Here is an 18,226-nt window from a genome sequence, read left to right as displayed (position 1 = left end):
TCACCCAGAAAGTCCTGGTTTTGTCACTAGATCATGTTTTACTTTTATGTCAGTTGAAAGGTACACACATATTCTGAACATTCATAAAAACATTGCAGTTCTCTAAGTGGTCTAGGCTACACAAAGAATAGGTACTCAAAACATGTGAAGTTGTACACTTTAATAATAGACCATTCAAAACTGGTGCAGGAAGTTGGTGCAGTGTTTGAGAAAGGGACACAGTCTCACTATCTTTGCGGGAAAAGCAAAGAATAAGGTGAAGTGTTTGACAGTGTTCTTGTGTGTTAAGATGAAATATTCACATGAGAGAGCAAAAATTGGACAAAGATGAGCAGGACTGGAGATCATCAAATTACCTGGTGAATTTTTGAGTATTAGGATATTACCTGATGAAACATTAGTCTGTTAGGGAAAGGTTATTAAATTTAAATCCTTCTATATTCATAGACTACACCAGTAAATAACACCTGGACTTTAGAAAATATAGAGACTCAAAATATAGCATATATATTATGTAGCTTCAAGATATTTCCGAAATTATATAAGGCTATCCAAGCATACCAAAAGTTTTATATTTTCTTTTGTAAAGACATATTTTAAATTGCTATAATATAGATTAAGACACACACATGGTTGTTTTGTTTTAATCTAAAATATAACTTGCCTAAAAAGTTGCCTTGTTAAATTTTGCTATTGTGTAATTCAATAAGGAATATCTGGTAAGACTTTGGATAGAGTAGCCATCAGTATTTATTTCACTGAACAAAATATAAAAATTTAAAACATTTTCTAAAGAAATACACCTTAAAATTCATTAAATCATTATCCAAAATGTAAATATAATTTAAAATATAGCTATTGACTTACATAACTTTAAATTAAATAGTCTTAAATAATTATTTTATGATACAACCCCCCCCAAATTTTCTCTTTTATTACTACCATCTGGTAATGCTAAATACCTTTGTTAAGACATAGTACATAATATAGATAGGAATTAATTACCATGGTGGATAATCTTCCTTTTTATCCATACTCTGATTATTCAATATTTTAGAAAACCTTAACTTTCTTCAAAATTCTTCTAAAAGTGCATAATTTATTCATTGACTCCTATCACTTTTGCTTTTAGCAGCTTCTAGAATGACAGCATATTTCAGGTGTATATGACGGTTTTTATATTATGGACACAGTTTTATTTTGTTATCTCTTTCGCGTATACCATGTCTATAACTTGAGTATGACAGTTCCTCTGAGCAATCTCACATCAACCATCTTGCACTCATCCATGTATTTACTCGATACCCTCAGAGATGATATAATTAATTTGTTTTATTTTGTTCAATTTAAATTCGCTGTCAGTATACGATTATTTATGATCATCAGTGGCCTTTTATCTACTCCTCATGAAACTTTCTACTATTCTAAATGCAAATAGCTTGGTTTATGTCTCAGAATTTTCCTCTTGCGTTTTTAAATGATATTCCACAAATCAAGTATTTAAACTAATCAAGTATTTAATTTGACATATGCATATATACACGTGTGTTTTATTTTTACCAATCTCTACCATAACTTTCTCTTCAAGATTTTCTTGTACAGCCTTTTTTTTTCATCATTCAGATTTTATATTCATATTCTTCTCACAAGGATTTCTTTCATTATTTGTCTCAAGCCTTAACTCATTTGAAATTTCCCTATATCATATTAAAGAGAATAGCCAAAATAAACTCTTCAAGGACAAATAAAAGCAGACTGATCCTACAGCACTGCAATTGTGCCAGCCGCTACAACTGTGCTATCCCCAAGTCTAAAGGCAATAAATTTTGGTACTCTTGGCCAAAATCTCTTCCCTGTATTGCTTAGAGATGATAGCTGAATTTATTCTGACTGTTTTTTTAATCATCTAGTTAGAGAGATATGCAAAGTAGGCAAAGCTCATGTAAAACTTTTAGAAAGAATTCTCAATTAATGCCCATAAATAAAAACTAAATTTGATGGTTATATATAATTAAGAATCAAAGTCCATTCTATACTTCCAGTGTTATGATTTGTTATATTTATTTCTTTAATTAAAATCCATATATCCTCAAGTAGGACATAACTCATCTGGAATTTTATGAGGTATTTCATTAGTTTTAGTACTAATAAAAGTTTCAGTAATAACATAATTTAGAAATGACAATTCTTGTTTTTGTGTATGAAGTGAATTTTCTCAAAGTTTTCTCATTTTCTTCCGTGAAGGAAGAAACGTGATAAGGTTTGAAGATGTAAAAATAATACTTTTATAAAGAGAGACTTCTAGAAGATCAAATATCTGTATCACTCTTCTTAATCAGTCACTTATTGAATTTAATAACTTAAATTACTATAAAATACAAAGGTTTATTTACGAATTTAAGATACACAATTTCAACAACCTCTTTTCTGTATTTCTTTTCTTAATAGGACTTGCAAGTTTTAAATGGTATAAAAACAGAGGAGTGGAGAGATTGCTTATGGAAAACCTGAGATCAGTTCCCAGCACCCATGATGGGTGGCTCTCACTGTCACCTGTAATTCCAGTTCTATTGACTGGCCAACCTCTTCCTGCCTTCCGAGGCACTGTAGTCGCATACACTAAGGCACACATAGAAGCACCCATACAAATATAACTAATTAGACTTAAAACCTATGAATTAAAATTTAAATAATAAAACCTTGTTTGCTTGCATTTGAGGATCATGGTAGCTTTTACTGCTGCTTCTATTTGGAAACTTGTGTAAGACCCTTGGGAGCAAATTGTGATAATCTATGTTTATAAAATAAATGCACAAGATAGAAAATCTAAATGATGAGCTATAATTTACACAAATGTTAAATGTTACTCCTTAAAGTAAGTTAGAATTTATTGTGTAATGTATCATAACTGCAAATTAACTGGTTACTATTCTTTTTAATTTAATGCATGATATGTTTACATAAAGTCCTATATTAGTTTAAAATAAGGTTCTCTGTTTCCAAATGAGACAATAATATGTCAAAGGATATGTTCTAGAGTTAAAATTGTGTTACTGATATAAGATTGTTTTGGTGTTGTAATTATTTAACTTGCAATAATAATTAAAATGTTGACGTAATGCTAGAAGTACTTTATGCATAACATACTAATACAATTCAGCAATCAGCAGCGTCCCATGTATTAACACTCTACACCTGTGGTGTCCTAACAGCAAGATATGTAACTAGCCTCAGCACTTAGGCAATCACTAGCTCACGGAGGCTCTGTGCTTCCATTTACTCTATGGTATTATTCTGTTTTGTTGTAACAAATTAGTGCAGACATTCTTTTGATGTGGTCCTTCATATCATTTTTGAGCATTCACAAAGATTTTTGTCCTTATGACATTATTATTGCCTGATAAGTTGAGAACTTTTAATCGTTTTCATTTAAATATTTAAATTACACTGCTGGATAAGGCCATTGTGTCCTGGAGTCATTTTTTCATGGACCACTCACTGTGGCCAAGGAAGCTCAACCCTGTTTGAGTTTATTCATAATAACGTATCCTGGGCCTTAGTCTTACTTCTGATTTCTACATTTGAGGCCTTCTATTATGTCCAAATATGATACCCCAAGTCATAGCCAAGAGAATTCTCCTTGAGATGCAAGGTTTACGTCATATTTTTTCTTATTAATGAGAAAAAAAACAAAAGATAAAGATGTTTCAGCATCTATCAGAGACATTCTAGTGTTTGGTTTCTCATAATTCCAGTTATTACATGTCATTTCCAGAGTTGCTTTAACTCACCTTGTAAAAGTCGCTCATTGCCAGCTGTCACTAACCTTTCATACCTCAGGTCCACAGCTTTTTATTTGAGCATATCATTGTCTTCCATGTGTAACCATCCATGGCATTATCATCACTTGATATCAGAATAGTTCCTTCTACATGAAATTTTGTCTATTAAAGTATTGAATCTGTTGTCACCTTTATTTTAAGCTTTCTGTACTATGTTCTGTTTGGTGTCAGTGTCTTTAGTTCTGATTTTTTCAACTTTGTCCCTCTCCTTTTCCTTGACCTGTTAGTCTGACCCAACCTCCTCTACCTCATCCGATGATTATCAATATGTTATGGAAGCTAAACTCCAAGAAATGATCTCCATACGTAGGAAGGTAGTCCTACTGGACTTTACTTTCTATCGCTAAATAGAATCCATCTAAGTTTTTTTTTCTTTTCATTTATAAAAATTACTTTACTTTTCTTTATTGATAATCGACCATCTGTGCAGTTCAGTGCTTCAGGAGCTTAAGATTGGACAATGGCAGGTTTGTGTTCAAACCATGCACCGTCTGCATGTCACATTTGGCTGATTTCACTGCTCATAAACAACTTGAGTGTTTTGCTGATGCTTGAATGGAACAGGCCTTTGTAGCTGACACATTTCAAGCAATGCTGTTCAGCTGCCTGTTTAAAGAAAGTTTATTTTCGGAAACTATGTTTGCGGTTGGTAGTAGCTTGCTTTACATTTTATTTCAGTTTACTTAGAAGGGAGGAATGAACTCATCTTACATCCGAGGTCCACTTTCTGTATTTCTTAACAGGCTGAAGAAAGGCATGGAAATATTGAAGAACGTATGAGACACCTCGAGGGTCAACTGGAAGAGAAGAATCAGGAACTTCAAAGAGTATGTATGAAGCTTTTCCTTCTCTCCTTAGATTTTGAAACCACAAGCTGCACACTGGAGGAAATATTTTTAATTAGAATATGTGTTCAAAAACCATGGAGCTAGAAAATATTTACTTTGAGTGATGTTACCCAGACACAGAAAGACAATTATTACTCACTCATAAGAGGTTTGTATACATAAAGCAAAGAAAACCAGCTCACAAATCACAATCCCAGAGAACCTAGATAACAATGAGAATCCTAAGGAAGCCATACATGGATCTAATCGATGTGGGAAGTAGAAAAAGGCAAGATCTCCTGAGTAAATTGGGAGCAAGGGGACCTTGGGAGAAGGTTGAAGGGGTGGAAAGAGAAAGGGAGGGAGGTGAAGAAAAATGTAGAGCTCAATAAAAATCAATAAAAATATTCTGAAGTTATGTTCTGAGCATTTGAAAAAAATAGTTTCTTCAAATTTAATCAAAACCATGCTTAGAATTATATTCAGTTCAAAACCAGCAAAACCATAAAATTAACCTTGAACAGCAGTGAGTGTTTTCTTTTTTATACATGTTTTGCTCTTTTTCTGAAATATAAGGCTAGGCAAAGAGAGAAAATGAATGAAGAACATAATAAAAGGTTATCTGATACCGTGGACAGGCTTCTGACAGAATCCAATGAGCGCCTGCAACTGCACTTGAAGGAAAGAATGGCCGCGTTGGAAGAAAAGGTATGGTTACAGACAGGGCGAGAAGCACATGCATGCTTACCCCTATTGTCTACTTTGTGATGTTTTTCTATCCTACGGTAATCATGGTTTTTGTCCGGCATTCAGCTGACTTTCCTTAGCATAAAATGAGTCGATATAGTTTTAGGAAGTAAGCCAAAAATTTGAATAAAATATTATAACATCATGTTTTGAATAAATAACTATATGACACATGATAAATATTAGATATTAGTATGTTTGTTAGAACCAAATATATTATAATATGCTGTGATTTGTGATAAAAAATGTTTCATTTATCTTGTCACTATTTGTAAAAGCATACTAGGAAGACAAAGACAAATACTGAGCATGGGTCTACTTGAAACTGTTGAGTGTTTAATCTGCTAATTACCTGGACTGAAAGTCAATGCATGGGAGGCTATGTCAGTAAGAGGATTACTGCTCTTGGCAGAATAGCGTTTAGGAACCCCTAATCCCGACTACATCGGTTTCAAGAAACCTGTTTTTATGTTCAGCCTGAAACTTGATACACAATCATGCCTGTCACTGGATAACTGGAAAATATCACACCAACCAAATGTTGAGCAGGTGGCCAAACCCTGACCTACACCAGAGGGTAATCACCAAAACCTAAGGAAGACAAATTATTTCAAGAATCTCAATAGAATTTCAGTTACTATCTTCTTCAAGCATTTTACATTGACATCTAATCAGGAAACGAACATGTTTTAACAAAATGTTAGCAAATTTTGATTTATTGACACATTAAAAAGTAAAAGCATGTTTCTAAAAGTTGACCTGGTAATCACCACTTACCATTTGAAGGATAGCTTAATTATTTCCCATGAAAAACAGTCTGAGAAGCTCAGAGGGTAACATTTAGGCTGTTTAGGCTTCACTGGAAGCCAAGTGAAGCAAATTAGTATTTCTTATATAAATAATTTATTTTGCAAAGTGTTGAATGTCACTTTTAAAGATTTCAATGAAACCAAGTTTCCATAGAAACCAGGAAATAGATTTACTAAGGGAGGAATCATAAGAGGTTCTGGAGTGCTCAAGTATGCATATACAGATTTAAATATATTCAGCATATTGCTTCTTTCTTTTTTCTTTTCCATAGAATGTTTTGATTCAAGAATCAGAGACCTTCAGAAAAAATCTTGAAGAATCTTTACATGATAAGGTATTTGGAAACATTTTGCCAGTTATCTTATTCACATTGATGAATACATCATAAAGTAAATGCGATGAAAATAATTTTTGGTTATACTCTTAAATTATTTTAACTTTGTATGCTTATAGCAGAGCATAAATTTATATAGAAATTGGACAATTTTTGGCATTGAACCCACTGAAAGCCAGTATTCTGCAAACTCAACTAGTGTTAATTAAAAATCGCCATTAATCACTATCTCAACCTTTACATAAATAACTTATATAAATAAAATAAAAATATATTCACTAGGTTTTGTGTAGTCTGAGAAATTATTTCTGAAAAAAACAATGTGTCTATTATATAGCAAAATGGTGTCATTAAATACTTCTAGCATCGTCTTTCTTCTAAGGCAATTGAAAATCTAGTGGAAGAAGCTTCTTACCTTACAAACAGGGATTCAGAATAGCAGAAACAAAGGACAAATAGGGTAGGGTGAGCACAGTTAGTAAAGATCACAGTACACTGATGATATAAAAAAACAACTTTGGGGATGCAGGATGCAACTAAAAAAATTAGGCAATGGCACAGAGCTACAGACACAGCCTGAGTATAGGTACTTGTTAGTTTTGAAGGCTATGCATAAGTGTGATACTTTAAAATAGGAGAGGGGTTTGGTGAGAACCAAGCATTTATATTGTAGGAGATGTGACTTAAGAGGCTGACAAAATATGGACTGTAAATTTCTTAAAATTTGAGATACTAATACTAGTAATATGTAGCATCCTACTTGATTTGTCTTGTTTCCTTAAATTGTCATTTAAAATACCAGCTTAATATACATCCTCTAGTTGTGCATTGGAAACACACACAAAAAGGAAGAGTGAAAGATAAGGGGAAAAGGGACCAAAGAATAAAGGAGAGAGTAACAAGTAGAAAGAAGGTAAAAGATAGGCAGGAAGAAATGAATTAAAGGTTTATCATATGTACAATAATACATAAGATGTGTAAAATATGACAGTAATGGGATACTTAACAATTTCATGGGATGTTATTAGTATAGTCTGTGATAATTTGAAGATAATAGTCATTCAGTTACAGAGTTGGAATGTCTATGCTCTTAGGATATGCTGTTTAATTCAGCATTATAGCAGATGTAGCTAAAGGATGGCGTGGAATTATTTCTGAATGACTAGCAAAGTCTACAGAAAAAAAGGCTTTATTTTAGTAAGCTCTTAAAGGGCAGTGGTGGTCCAGGGGAGTTTGGACTTTATGGACAGCACAGAGGAGCCAAGGATGGGTGACTAGATGAATCATCAGAATTTTGTTTGAAGATGCACATGTGCTGTGAACTAGTTCTGACCAGATTGTGATTTTTGGACTTGATCTTGTTATGCAACGTGAAGTTATTTAAAGTTCCATGGGTTCCTGGCAAGATCCTCAAAACCTACTCCCCCAACACCTACTCCAGCCTGTAGCTGTAGCAATCTGCCCAAGCAACCAACATTCCAAGTCATATTATGCATTATATCCTTGCTAATGCCAATCTCCAGAAAAGGTATTCCTAGAACAAACTTCACTTTGGGACTGTCTTTCTGTACAGCTAAGCAAACTCACTGAACTTAGTACATGTATAATTGTTCAAATGTACATTCAAGCACCACTACCAGGTAACCAGGCCAACATTACCAGCAATATTCTGGGTAAATCACATGTAACCTCATTTCCCCCATTACTCAAGTTACAAAATCAAACTTGAAACAATGGCAAACTCTTGTGTTTATATAATTTTCCTCTCTCAAACCAGTAGGTAAATTCTGTTACCTCTATTTAAAATATGATAAAAAGCTATCCACTTTGTCCCAGTAACATTCATATCTATCCCATGATTCTGTTTATAATCTTGGAGAGCTCTAGACAGTTGTATTTCTTCCCTGCCTCCAAAATTCACGTGATCCTTTATTCAGAGTCTATGCAGGGATGGTGCAGAGATGCCTCTCTGCTCAGATTTTCCACTTTGGTTTGCTTTCCTTCTCACAGTAATAAGCCAGAGAGATTTAAGAAGCATTAGTGCTTTTCCCTTCATTCTGCGGTAATTTTACTTAATCTACACCCTACCTATATTTTGCTTTGATGTCTCTAAACCACCAACCCGGGGGTTATATCCTGTCTCTCCAAATATACTTTCATCTACAGTGTTCTTACTTAATATGTTCTTTTATTTTAATCAGGACATCATTCAAATGTCATGTTATATATCATATTTTAATAATTCTTCTATTATCTTTCTAACAATGTAATTTACCTGTGCATTTTACTTATAAGTTGTCTTTTTTATTAATGTACATTTAGAAAAAAGCAACACAATTCTTTTATACTCAGTGTTGAGAAAAGAAACTCAATGAATATTTTTCTGAAAATAATGAAGTTGAAGAAGAAATTATTTCAAGCAAATTATTTATTTGAATATCATACATTTTGAAGTCATGCTCTATCATAAGAGGTGTGCCAAGAATATAGATGTAATAAATAATTTACAAATTTGTCAAAAGAATTTTGGATAATTAGTTCTGAGATCCCTAACATGTAATGGAAATGTCACAGAGGCTATAATATCATAGTGTTAATTTTCTATTGCTGTAAAGAGACATCATGCCTAAGTCAACCCATAAAAGACAGAGCTTGTTAGGGCTTCCAACTAGAGGGTGAGTCTATGACTATCATAGCAAACTGAATAGAAGCAAGCACAGGCATGACATTAGAGCAGTGCCTGAGAGTTCAAATCTGATCCACAAATAAGAAAAGAACAGACAAATACATGGGATATTGTGGGTTTTGATACCACAGAACCCATCCCCAATGACATAACATCTTCCGAAATGCTACACCTCCTAACTCTTCCCTGACAGTTCTACAAACTGGGAAGTAAGTATTCAAATATATGAACCTATGGGGATCATTTTCATCAAAACCAGTCATTGTATGGTGAAAAAAGGAATATGAATCAAATAAAATGAAAGAGTCGGCTAGTGAGAAACTGTCGAAACTAAGGACTCACTAACACACATATCAGAATCAAGTATTAAAGCATTATGAAATAATTTCATAAGCACTTAGCTAATAGCTGTGTGACAACCCAGTCTCCACTGAGGTATTTAATACTAGTCTGAAAAAAATTATAGACAAACAAAATCAAACCTGTAGTTAGGTTATTGACAGCCATTCTTTCATGCTGAGTTTTTCCAATCTTATTTATACTTCATTTATTCATTCATTCACATCTCAAGAAATTTTAAAAGTCAAAAGTTTTGGTTTGCATTTTAAGATGAAATTCTGGCCAGGCGGTGGTGGCGCATGCCTTTAATCCCAGCACTCAGGAGGCAGAGGCAGGAGGATCTCTGTGAGTTCGAGGCCAGCCTGGTCTACAAGAGCTAGTTCCAGGACAGGAACCAAAAAGCTATGGAGAAACCTGTCTAGAAAAAAAAAATATTAAAAAAATAAGATGAAATTCTGCTTCCTTAGATCCTTTTTCTTTACTGGTGTGCCCTTCAACCTTGATGAAAAACATGAAAAAGTTTTCTTTTTATTTGTCAGGGTTTTCTAGTGGAATATAACTGATAAAATGAATATATATTATATATATATATATGTATATATCCCATATATATACACATATATATGTATATATATGGAAAGGGAATTTATTAGATAGGTTTTAAAGTCTATGGTCCACGTATTTTCACAGTGTATGTCAGCCTATCAATGGAAGGTTCAGGAATCTAAGAGGTTTTCAGTCCACAAAGTTGAAAGTCTCAGTTGGTCTTCAGTACACACCAAATTCCTGAAGAAGTAGGCTCTCATGCCAGTGAAGGAACAGACTTGCCAGAGAGAGTGAGAGACAGCCTGCAAAGAGCAAGCCTACCTCTTAAATGTCCTTTAATTAGGCTGCTGTGAGAAGAGGTGGCCCAGATTAAAGATATAGCTTGCCGCCTCAAAAAATCTGGATTAAAAGTATATCTTCCCAACAGAAATGAATTCACTAAAGAACAACAACAATAAAATAATACTTCTTCAGAGGCGAACCCAGCCCTTGGGTTTTCGTTAATTCCAGATGTAGTCAAGTGACAACCTAAAGGGTAAATATCACACTCACTATATGTAGAGAACTTTTATTTAATTTGAAAGAGAATGTGGTTTGTGTTTTGCATTTGAAGTAACCTATCTTATTAATGATTATTATAATCTCACAAATTTGTAAAAATTTAGGATTAGTAGGTACCAGGGAATAGAGGGGATTATGTTGACTTCTGTTATTGGTATATTCATTATGAAAGGTAAACACAAGTATAGTTTCTGATTATATCCTGTGTACTTTAATAAATTATAATAATTTTCCCTTTTAAATATTTATTTATTTATTTTTATTTATTAAAAATTTCCACCTCCTCCCCTTCTCCCAATTCCCTCCCACTCCCCCCACTCCCCCTTCCCCTCCCTCTCCAGTCCTAAGAGCAGTCAGGGTTCCCTGCCCTGTGGGAAGTCCAAGGTCCTCTCCCCTTCATCCATGTCTAGGAAGGTGAGCATCCAAACAGACTAGACTCCCACAAGGTCAGTCCATGCAGTAGAATCAAAATTTATTTACACAATAATTTATCACAGTTGAATGCTGATACTTTGGATGTGACCTTCACGTGAGTAACTGCTTTTTGATTTTTAGGAACGGTTAGCAGAGGAAATTGAGAAGTTAAGATCTGAACTTGACCAAATGAAAATGAGAACTGGCTCGCTAATTGAACCCACTATATCAAGGTAATACTAAGTTAAATGTTTATTTGTGGTTTAGCCAGCATCAAATAAATGTTCTCACATTTTCCTTCAATCTCAAGTAACATAAGAGTCTCATATTTCTCAGTAGACATTGTCATGTTTCATCTATAAAATTAGTTTCCAAATTCAGAGATAATTTCTAATTTGTAAACCATCTTTGAAGACATGTGTTCAAAATATAACTGAAAAAATCTGTGTTCTCTGTACAAGTATGTAGCTATAAGTGCATAAAGAATTCTTAATTAAAAATAAGAGCATGTAGAGTAATTGTACTCTGTTCCAAGAGGAGATATGAACATTTTTTGTTTTCATTAAACTATTTTTTTCCTTTCATTGAAAATGTGTTTTTCTCACATAAAATATCCCCGTTTTGTTATGGTCCCCCTCTTTTGACTCCTCCCAGTTCCTCTAAACTCCTATCTGAATCCACCCCCTCTCTTTTTCTAATTAGAAAATAAAAGGACCTCTAAGAGTTAAAAAATATATAATAAAATTTAATAATTTAAATCTAAAATTAACACATCAGAATAGGGCAAAGCAAAAAAGAATGAAACCTAAGAAAAGGTACAAGAAATATAAATAGACATACAGAATTACCATTTATTCACAAAGTCAGGACTCCTATAAAACACTAGACTGGAAGCAATAATATATAAGGACCAGTGCAGGCCCCATGCATGCTAATTTAGTCTTTCTGAATTCTTTTATGTATCAATTCTGAAGATATATGTATGCATGTACATATTCATATTTATGTATATGAAGATTCTACTGTATTATATTTTCATACTATTCAGCAAGTGGCTCTTAATTACAGCTGTCTCTCACCATATTCCTTTCCTCACCCCCATCTTTCCTATCCCTCCTCTCTTGATCTAGTATGTCCTTCCCATCCATCCATAACTATCTATTGTATTTCCCTTTCCTATGGAGATATATCTGTGCCCTTAGTCCCTTACTCTATACCTATCCTTTGTGGAACTATGGACTATAGCTTAGTTATCATTGCCTTATAAGCTATTATCCACATTTAAATGAATACATAGAATGTTTGACTTTCTGGACCTCGTTTACCTCACTCAGGATGACTTTTTTTTCAAGTTTTATCCTTTCACCTGGAAGTTTCATATTTTTTAATCAGCTTAGTAATGTTCCATTGTGTGAATGCATCACATTTTCTTTTAATCAATTGAAAATTAATATGGGAACTGGAATTACATATGAACAAGAACCATTTAGTAGAGTTTAGCCATGCTCACTGTTCTGTCGTACTATTATTAAAGAAAGAAGACATGGAATAATCAGTTAGTGGGTAGATAAATATACATGATGATAGATAACTACATTTGACAATAATTTATGTGCAATTTAGTTGTTTCCCTATACATATTAAGAGACAATAAAATTTTTGTGAATCTGTTCTCTTTGGATGGATACGTTGTTCAGCCTAGATAGGTAGGGGGAGGCCCTCGAACCTTCCACAAAGCAATGTGCCTTACCCTCTTAGAGGATTGGGTAGGGGTGGGATGTTTATTTGCCAGACAGGGATGAACTAGGGCTCCAGTGGTGGTGAAAATAGATGTTGTTGTGAGGAAACAGTTAAATGCTACCTTGTAGACTGTTACAACCATGAAATCCCAAAAAGAAAAAAATTAACTAGAATAGCATGTGGCAATTAGACATTTAATTTGAAACTGCAAGAATGCTAGACATATAAACATCTTAAGAGGGCATTTCAGCAGAAATAATATGAGGTTCAGGGGCACAGAAATTAAATAAAGTATAAGGTATTGAAGAACTTTCATGTCAGGTAAGCGGGATGGAGAAGGATGGTAAAGAGTAAATAGTTACTGTGAATCTATAAAGTAGGAAGTCCCAAATTATAGAGGCCTCGATGCCACAGCAAGGTGTTGTATGCCGAATATTGGTAACATGAGTTTTACTTTGTTCCATAACTTTAAAATGATACAGAATTCATAGGAAACAAAACAAGAATGCCGTTTTCAAGAATGACAAGTTGTAATGTTGGACACTCCACTGTGATGCCAAACATTTACCTGAGCAGTCAAGAGTGATACAGATTCAGGATAATATAATGTAGGTTCCTTGAAGACTATAATTCTCTCCTTTCACTCACTCATTGGTACACTAGAATTAGTAAAGTGTTCACAGTCTAGAGGCATATCTTTCTGGATACATAATGGTGACGAAATTTATTTTATTTTATTTTTTTAATTTTTTTTTATTGCGAAAAGAAGAAAAAAAAACATAAACAAAAAAACAAGTTTCCACCACCTCCCAGCCTCCCATTTCCCTTCCCCTCCTCCCACCCTTCTCCCCCTCCTCCCACCCTTCTCCCCCTCCCCCCACTCCTCTCCCCCCCTCCCTCTCCAGTCCACAGAGCAGTCCGGGTTCCCTGCCCTGTGGAAAGTCCTAGGTCCTCCCCCCTCCGTCCATATCTAGGAAGGTGAACATCCAAACTGGCTAGGCTCCCACAAAGCCAGCACATTAAGTAGGATCAAAACCCCCTGCCATTGTCCTTGGTGTCTCATCAGCCCTCATTGTTCGCCATGTTCAGAGAGTCCGGTTTTATCCCATGCTTTTTCGGTCACAGTCCAGCTGGCCTTGGTGAGCTCCCCGTAGATCAGCTCCACTGTCTCAGTGGGTGGATGCACGCCTCGTGGTCCCGAATTCTTTGCTCATGTTCTCCCTCCTTCTGCTCCTCCTTGGGACCTTGGGAGCTCAGTCCAGTGCTCCTGTGTGGGTCTCTGTCTCTATCTCTATCCATCACCAGATGAAGATTCTATGATGATATGCAAGATATTCGTCAGTATTGCTCTAGGATAGGGTCATTTCAGGTTCCCAATCCTCAGCTGCCCAAGGAACTAACTGGGAACCTCATCTTGGGCACTAGGGAGCCCCTCTAGGGTCAAGTCTCTTGCCCACCCTAAACTGGCTCCCTTAACTAAGAATTGTGGTTCCGTGCTCCCCTATCCACCTTTCCTTTATCCCAATTCTCCTGTTTCCCAGGTCCCCTCTCCTTCCCTTCTACCTTTTCTCTCCCCATCTCCCTTTACCCCCATCCCACCCCATCCCCAAGATCCCATTTTCTCCCCGGAAATTTGGTCTACTTCCCTTAGCCAAGAGGACAACTATATGTTTTTCCTTGGTTTCACCTTCTTACTTAGCTTCTTTAGGTTCACCTCTTGTAGACTCCGTGGTCCTTATTTATGGCTAGAAACCAATTATGAGTGAGTACATCCCATATTCATCTTTTTTGGGTCTGGGACACCTCACTCAGGATAGTGTTTTCTATTTCCATCCATTTGCATGCAAAATTCGAGAAGTCATTGTTTTTTACCGCAGCGTAGTACTCTAGCGTGTATATATTCCATACTTTCTTCATCCATTCTTCCATTGAAGGGCATCTAGGTTGTTTCCAGGTTCTGGCTATTACAAATAATACTGCTATGAACATAGTTGAACAAATGCTTTTGTCATTTGATAAAGCATCTCTTGGGTATATTCCCAAGAGTGGTATTGCTGGGTCCAGGGGTAAGTTGATCCCGAATTTCCTGAGAAACCGAAACACTGACTTCCACAGTGGTTGCACAAGATTGCATTCCCACCAGCAATGGATGAGGGTACCCGTTCCTCCACAGCCTCTCCAGCAAAGGTTATCCTTGGTGTTTTTGACTTTAGCCATTCTGACAGGTGATGGTGACTAAATTTAATCTTTTTGTTCATAAAATAAAATGTCTGTCCAAAAGACTAAGTTTAAGAGTTATATCATTTCTGATTATGACTTGGTTAGTTTATTTTTATATATCACCCATTCATTATTAGATAAGTCCATGTTCATTGCTATAAAAATATTAAGTGTCAGCTATTTGAAGAGGATTCCTTGTTTCATTTGATCTAATTAATCATCTGGTAAAACAAGGTCTTCCTTAAGTTGGGTTATCATCATCCACTAAGGCAAACAGCTGGAATACATCTAAGCTTTTTAAATCTTGACCAATATAAAATAAAAGTTTATCACTAATCTCAAAGTGAATAAAGAAAGGTGTTATCATCAATCAGTAGAAGCACAAAGTTGTAGAACAAGTACCCAGTGATGACAGATATTTGATTTCATTTTATAGGACAGGATGAGTTGCTTTTGTCATCAGCATCACTATTATTGGAGCAAATTGAATTTGCTGTAAATCTTTATACAGACAATGTGCCTGACTATGTTGTGGTTACAGTGTAGTTTATTATCATGTTTATTGAAAACCAATGTAGTGATATTTTTTTTCAATTGCAATTTTCCACCTATTTCATCTCTAAGCAAATTGCAGCATCAAGTGTGATTACCAAGATTTGTCTTCATCTTGTAACAATGATTTACCCAAAGCTTAAATCCTAGCTATTTACCAAAATTAGATTATTAACTGTAAAGCAAGCATTTTTCTGTTTCTCTAAATTGGACAACAAAACACTGCAGGACAGAAAATGTTAGTAAATTTCTCTATAATTTTTAAAACTTAAAATTACTGAACTCATAAGTTCAGACATTTTCAGTAAACACAGCATGAATCATTTAAAAATACAGCAATAAATGGTAGATATTAAGATACAAATGAAAAAACATACAGAATGTCTAGAATTTAAATCAATGGATCTTAACTATTAATGTTAACATGTTTCATTGTAGTACAACATTGAAGACCACATGTACAACAAGGTTATAAGTGTAGTCTAAAATGAGAAAATGTACCACACCTTCAAGAATGAAAATCCACCCTATCATATGACACACATGTCCAAGAGCATAGCAAGAATAGCACTGTTCACTCTGGAGGTTCATTTGCTTGAGAGATTCTGCCTTAATGACAATTTAGAAGCAGGTAGTAGCAAATTTAATTTGTGAGACTCAGTATATTTTTTTGTTTTGTTTTGTTTTCCAGAACGCATCTAGACACCTCAGCTGAGTTGCGGTATTCAGTTGGGTCCCTCGTGGATAGCCAGTCTGATTACAGGACTACGAAAGTAATCCGGAGACCCAGGAGAGGCCGTATGGGTGTGCGAAGAGATGAGCCGAAGGTGATTTTTTGCTGGCATTAGTCATTTTAGCTACATATACATGATACTAGTCTAGATAAGTTTCTACTTGAAGAGACTCCCAAATTCCAGCATTATTTTATGTTAGTTTTGAGGATGGAAAATGTCATATTTTAAAATTAACTAGTGTAAAAACATTTAATAAGTACAAGAGCTTTCCACATATTTATTTGTCATTATTAATAATGTGCAGTTTTTATCCTTATTTCAGGAATTTTAAGGTTTAGGCAAAGAAAGATTAAGTGTTCCACAGTACAGAGCTAGCACACTAATTGATTCAAAATTGGAGATAGATGTAGATAATGAGAGATACCATGTTTTAATCATTATATTACATTGCCAAGCAAATGGACATTTGGTAGGCTTAGATTCTTGAGTACTGACATTTATATTTTAACTAAACTAAAGAAAAACTTTGTTAAAATCACTATTTTAAAACATTTTAAAAAGAGTATCCAGACTTTTAAAAATACCTGTGAAGTCTGTGCTGCATGACAATGATCCGTACCCTGTCATTTGTATTTTAAATAATTGCTGATTGGCTAAAAGCCAGGAAGTAAGTATGGGGGGGCGGGGAGAGGGAGACCAGGCAGGAAGTAGAGGTGGGCCAATGAGAATTCTGGAAAGAGGGAAGTTTAATTCTGCAGTCATGATCCAGCCACAAAGGAAGCAAGATAGCAAGATGTGACTGTCTCACCATAAAAGGTACCAAGCCATGTGGCTAACACAGACAAGAATTGTGGGCTAATATAAGAGTTAATAAGAAATCTGAGCTACTAGGCCAATCAATTTATGATTAATGTAGACCTCTGTCTGTTTCTTTGGCACTTAACAGCTACAGGGATAGAAACCTCTGTTAACAGTCCCATTCAAGATAAACTCTACTGTAGCCTTTTAATTTTTTTTATTTAATTTTTAAAGGTCTTATATGCATACTATGTTTATATAATGCTCACAACCTCTCTCTGATCCAATTCCTCTCATATCCCCTAAACCTTCTCAAATGTATGACTTCTTTTATTATATTTATACGAATACATATATACAAAACAGCCTGCTGGCGTTCATCATGCCATTATTACAAGAGATCTAGAATACAAGAGTATCTCTTTTATTAAGATAGATCACCCTCATAACAGAACATACATTAAACATATAAACTAAAGATGCTAAGGATAGTATAGAAGAATAATTTTTGATCATTTCAAGTATGAGTACTATATATACACAATTTTCCCTCTCCTTCTGCACCAATCCCAGTGATTCTCAAATTCATGCTCTCTTAAATATTATTAATATGCTCATATACATACATAGTTACAGCTATAACCTGCTGAGTTGTGTGTATATATTTAGGAGAGATCCCCTGGGATTGGATAAATTAGTAGAAGGCTTGTCCCAAGAAAGACTGATTCTTTCTCATCAGCTATTATTTGCATGTAGCTCTCCATCAAGGGGTGGGACTTTGTGGGATCCTCTACCCATGTGGGCATTCCAGCCGGTGCTATCAATGTGTAGATCTTCTTGAGCAAACATGTTTCTGATATTCAGTAGTGTAATAAATTTAAGTCAGTTTTTTTATATAATCAATGCAGCTGCTTATAGAAGTAACACAGCTCCTCTGTATCCAAAGTATATTTTGTTCATGCAACCATTTCTATGTATACAAAATACTGTTTTCTTTTTTTCATTAACAATTTTATTTAATTATTTTGGTTGGTAGATATCATTAATAGTTCACATGTAACATTTGTGGAAAACAT

The 18,226-nt window shown here is 34.8% G+C and overlaps 1 protein-coding gene across 25 annotated transcripts in view; it reads left to right on the top strand.

The window, feature by feature from the left end:
* Positions 1 to 18,226, top strand: part of Ppfia2 (PTPRF interacting protein alpha 2) — a 346,500-nt gene that overhangs the window by 259,635 nt on the left and 68,639 nt on the right. For 16 of the 25 annotated variants that reach the window (XM_041668357.1, XM_041668327.1, XM_041668347.1 and 13 more), the window contains 5 exons: positions 4,586 to 4,669; positions 5,246 to 5,377; positions 6,498 to 6,560; positions 11,248 to 11,339; positions 16,310 to 16,445. In XM_041668357.1, the coding sequence (XP_041524291.1) occupies positions 4,586 to 4,669; positions 5,246 to 5,377; positions 6,498 to 6,560; positions 11,248 to 11,339; positions 16,310 to 16,445 (507 nt within the window). Of the gene's footprint in view, positions 1 to 4,069; positions 4,157 to 4,585; positions 4,670 to 5,245; positions 5,378 to 6,497; positions 6,561 to 11,247; positions 11,340 to 16,309; positions 16,446 to 18,226 lie in introns of all 25 variants that reach the window. The other 9 variants (XM_041668226.1, XM_041668294.1, XM_041668284.1 and 6 more) reach the window with 1 other exon arrangement.

This window comes from Microtus oregoni, unplaced genomic scaffold (assembly GCF_018167655.1).
Source record: "Microtus oregoni isolate MIOR12 unplaced genomic scaffold, Mior012 000001F_ref0000356, whole genome shotgun sequence".
NCBI classification, from domain to species: Eukaryota; Metazoa; Chordata; class Mammalia; order Rodentia; family Cricetidae; genus Microtus; species Microtus oregoni.
The sequence above is the reverse complement of the archived record's forward strand: the minus strand, read 5'-3'. Positions and strand labels throughout refer to the sequence as shown.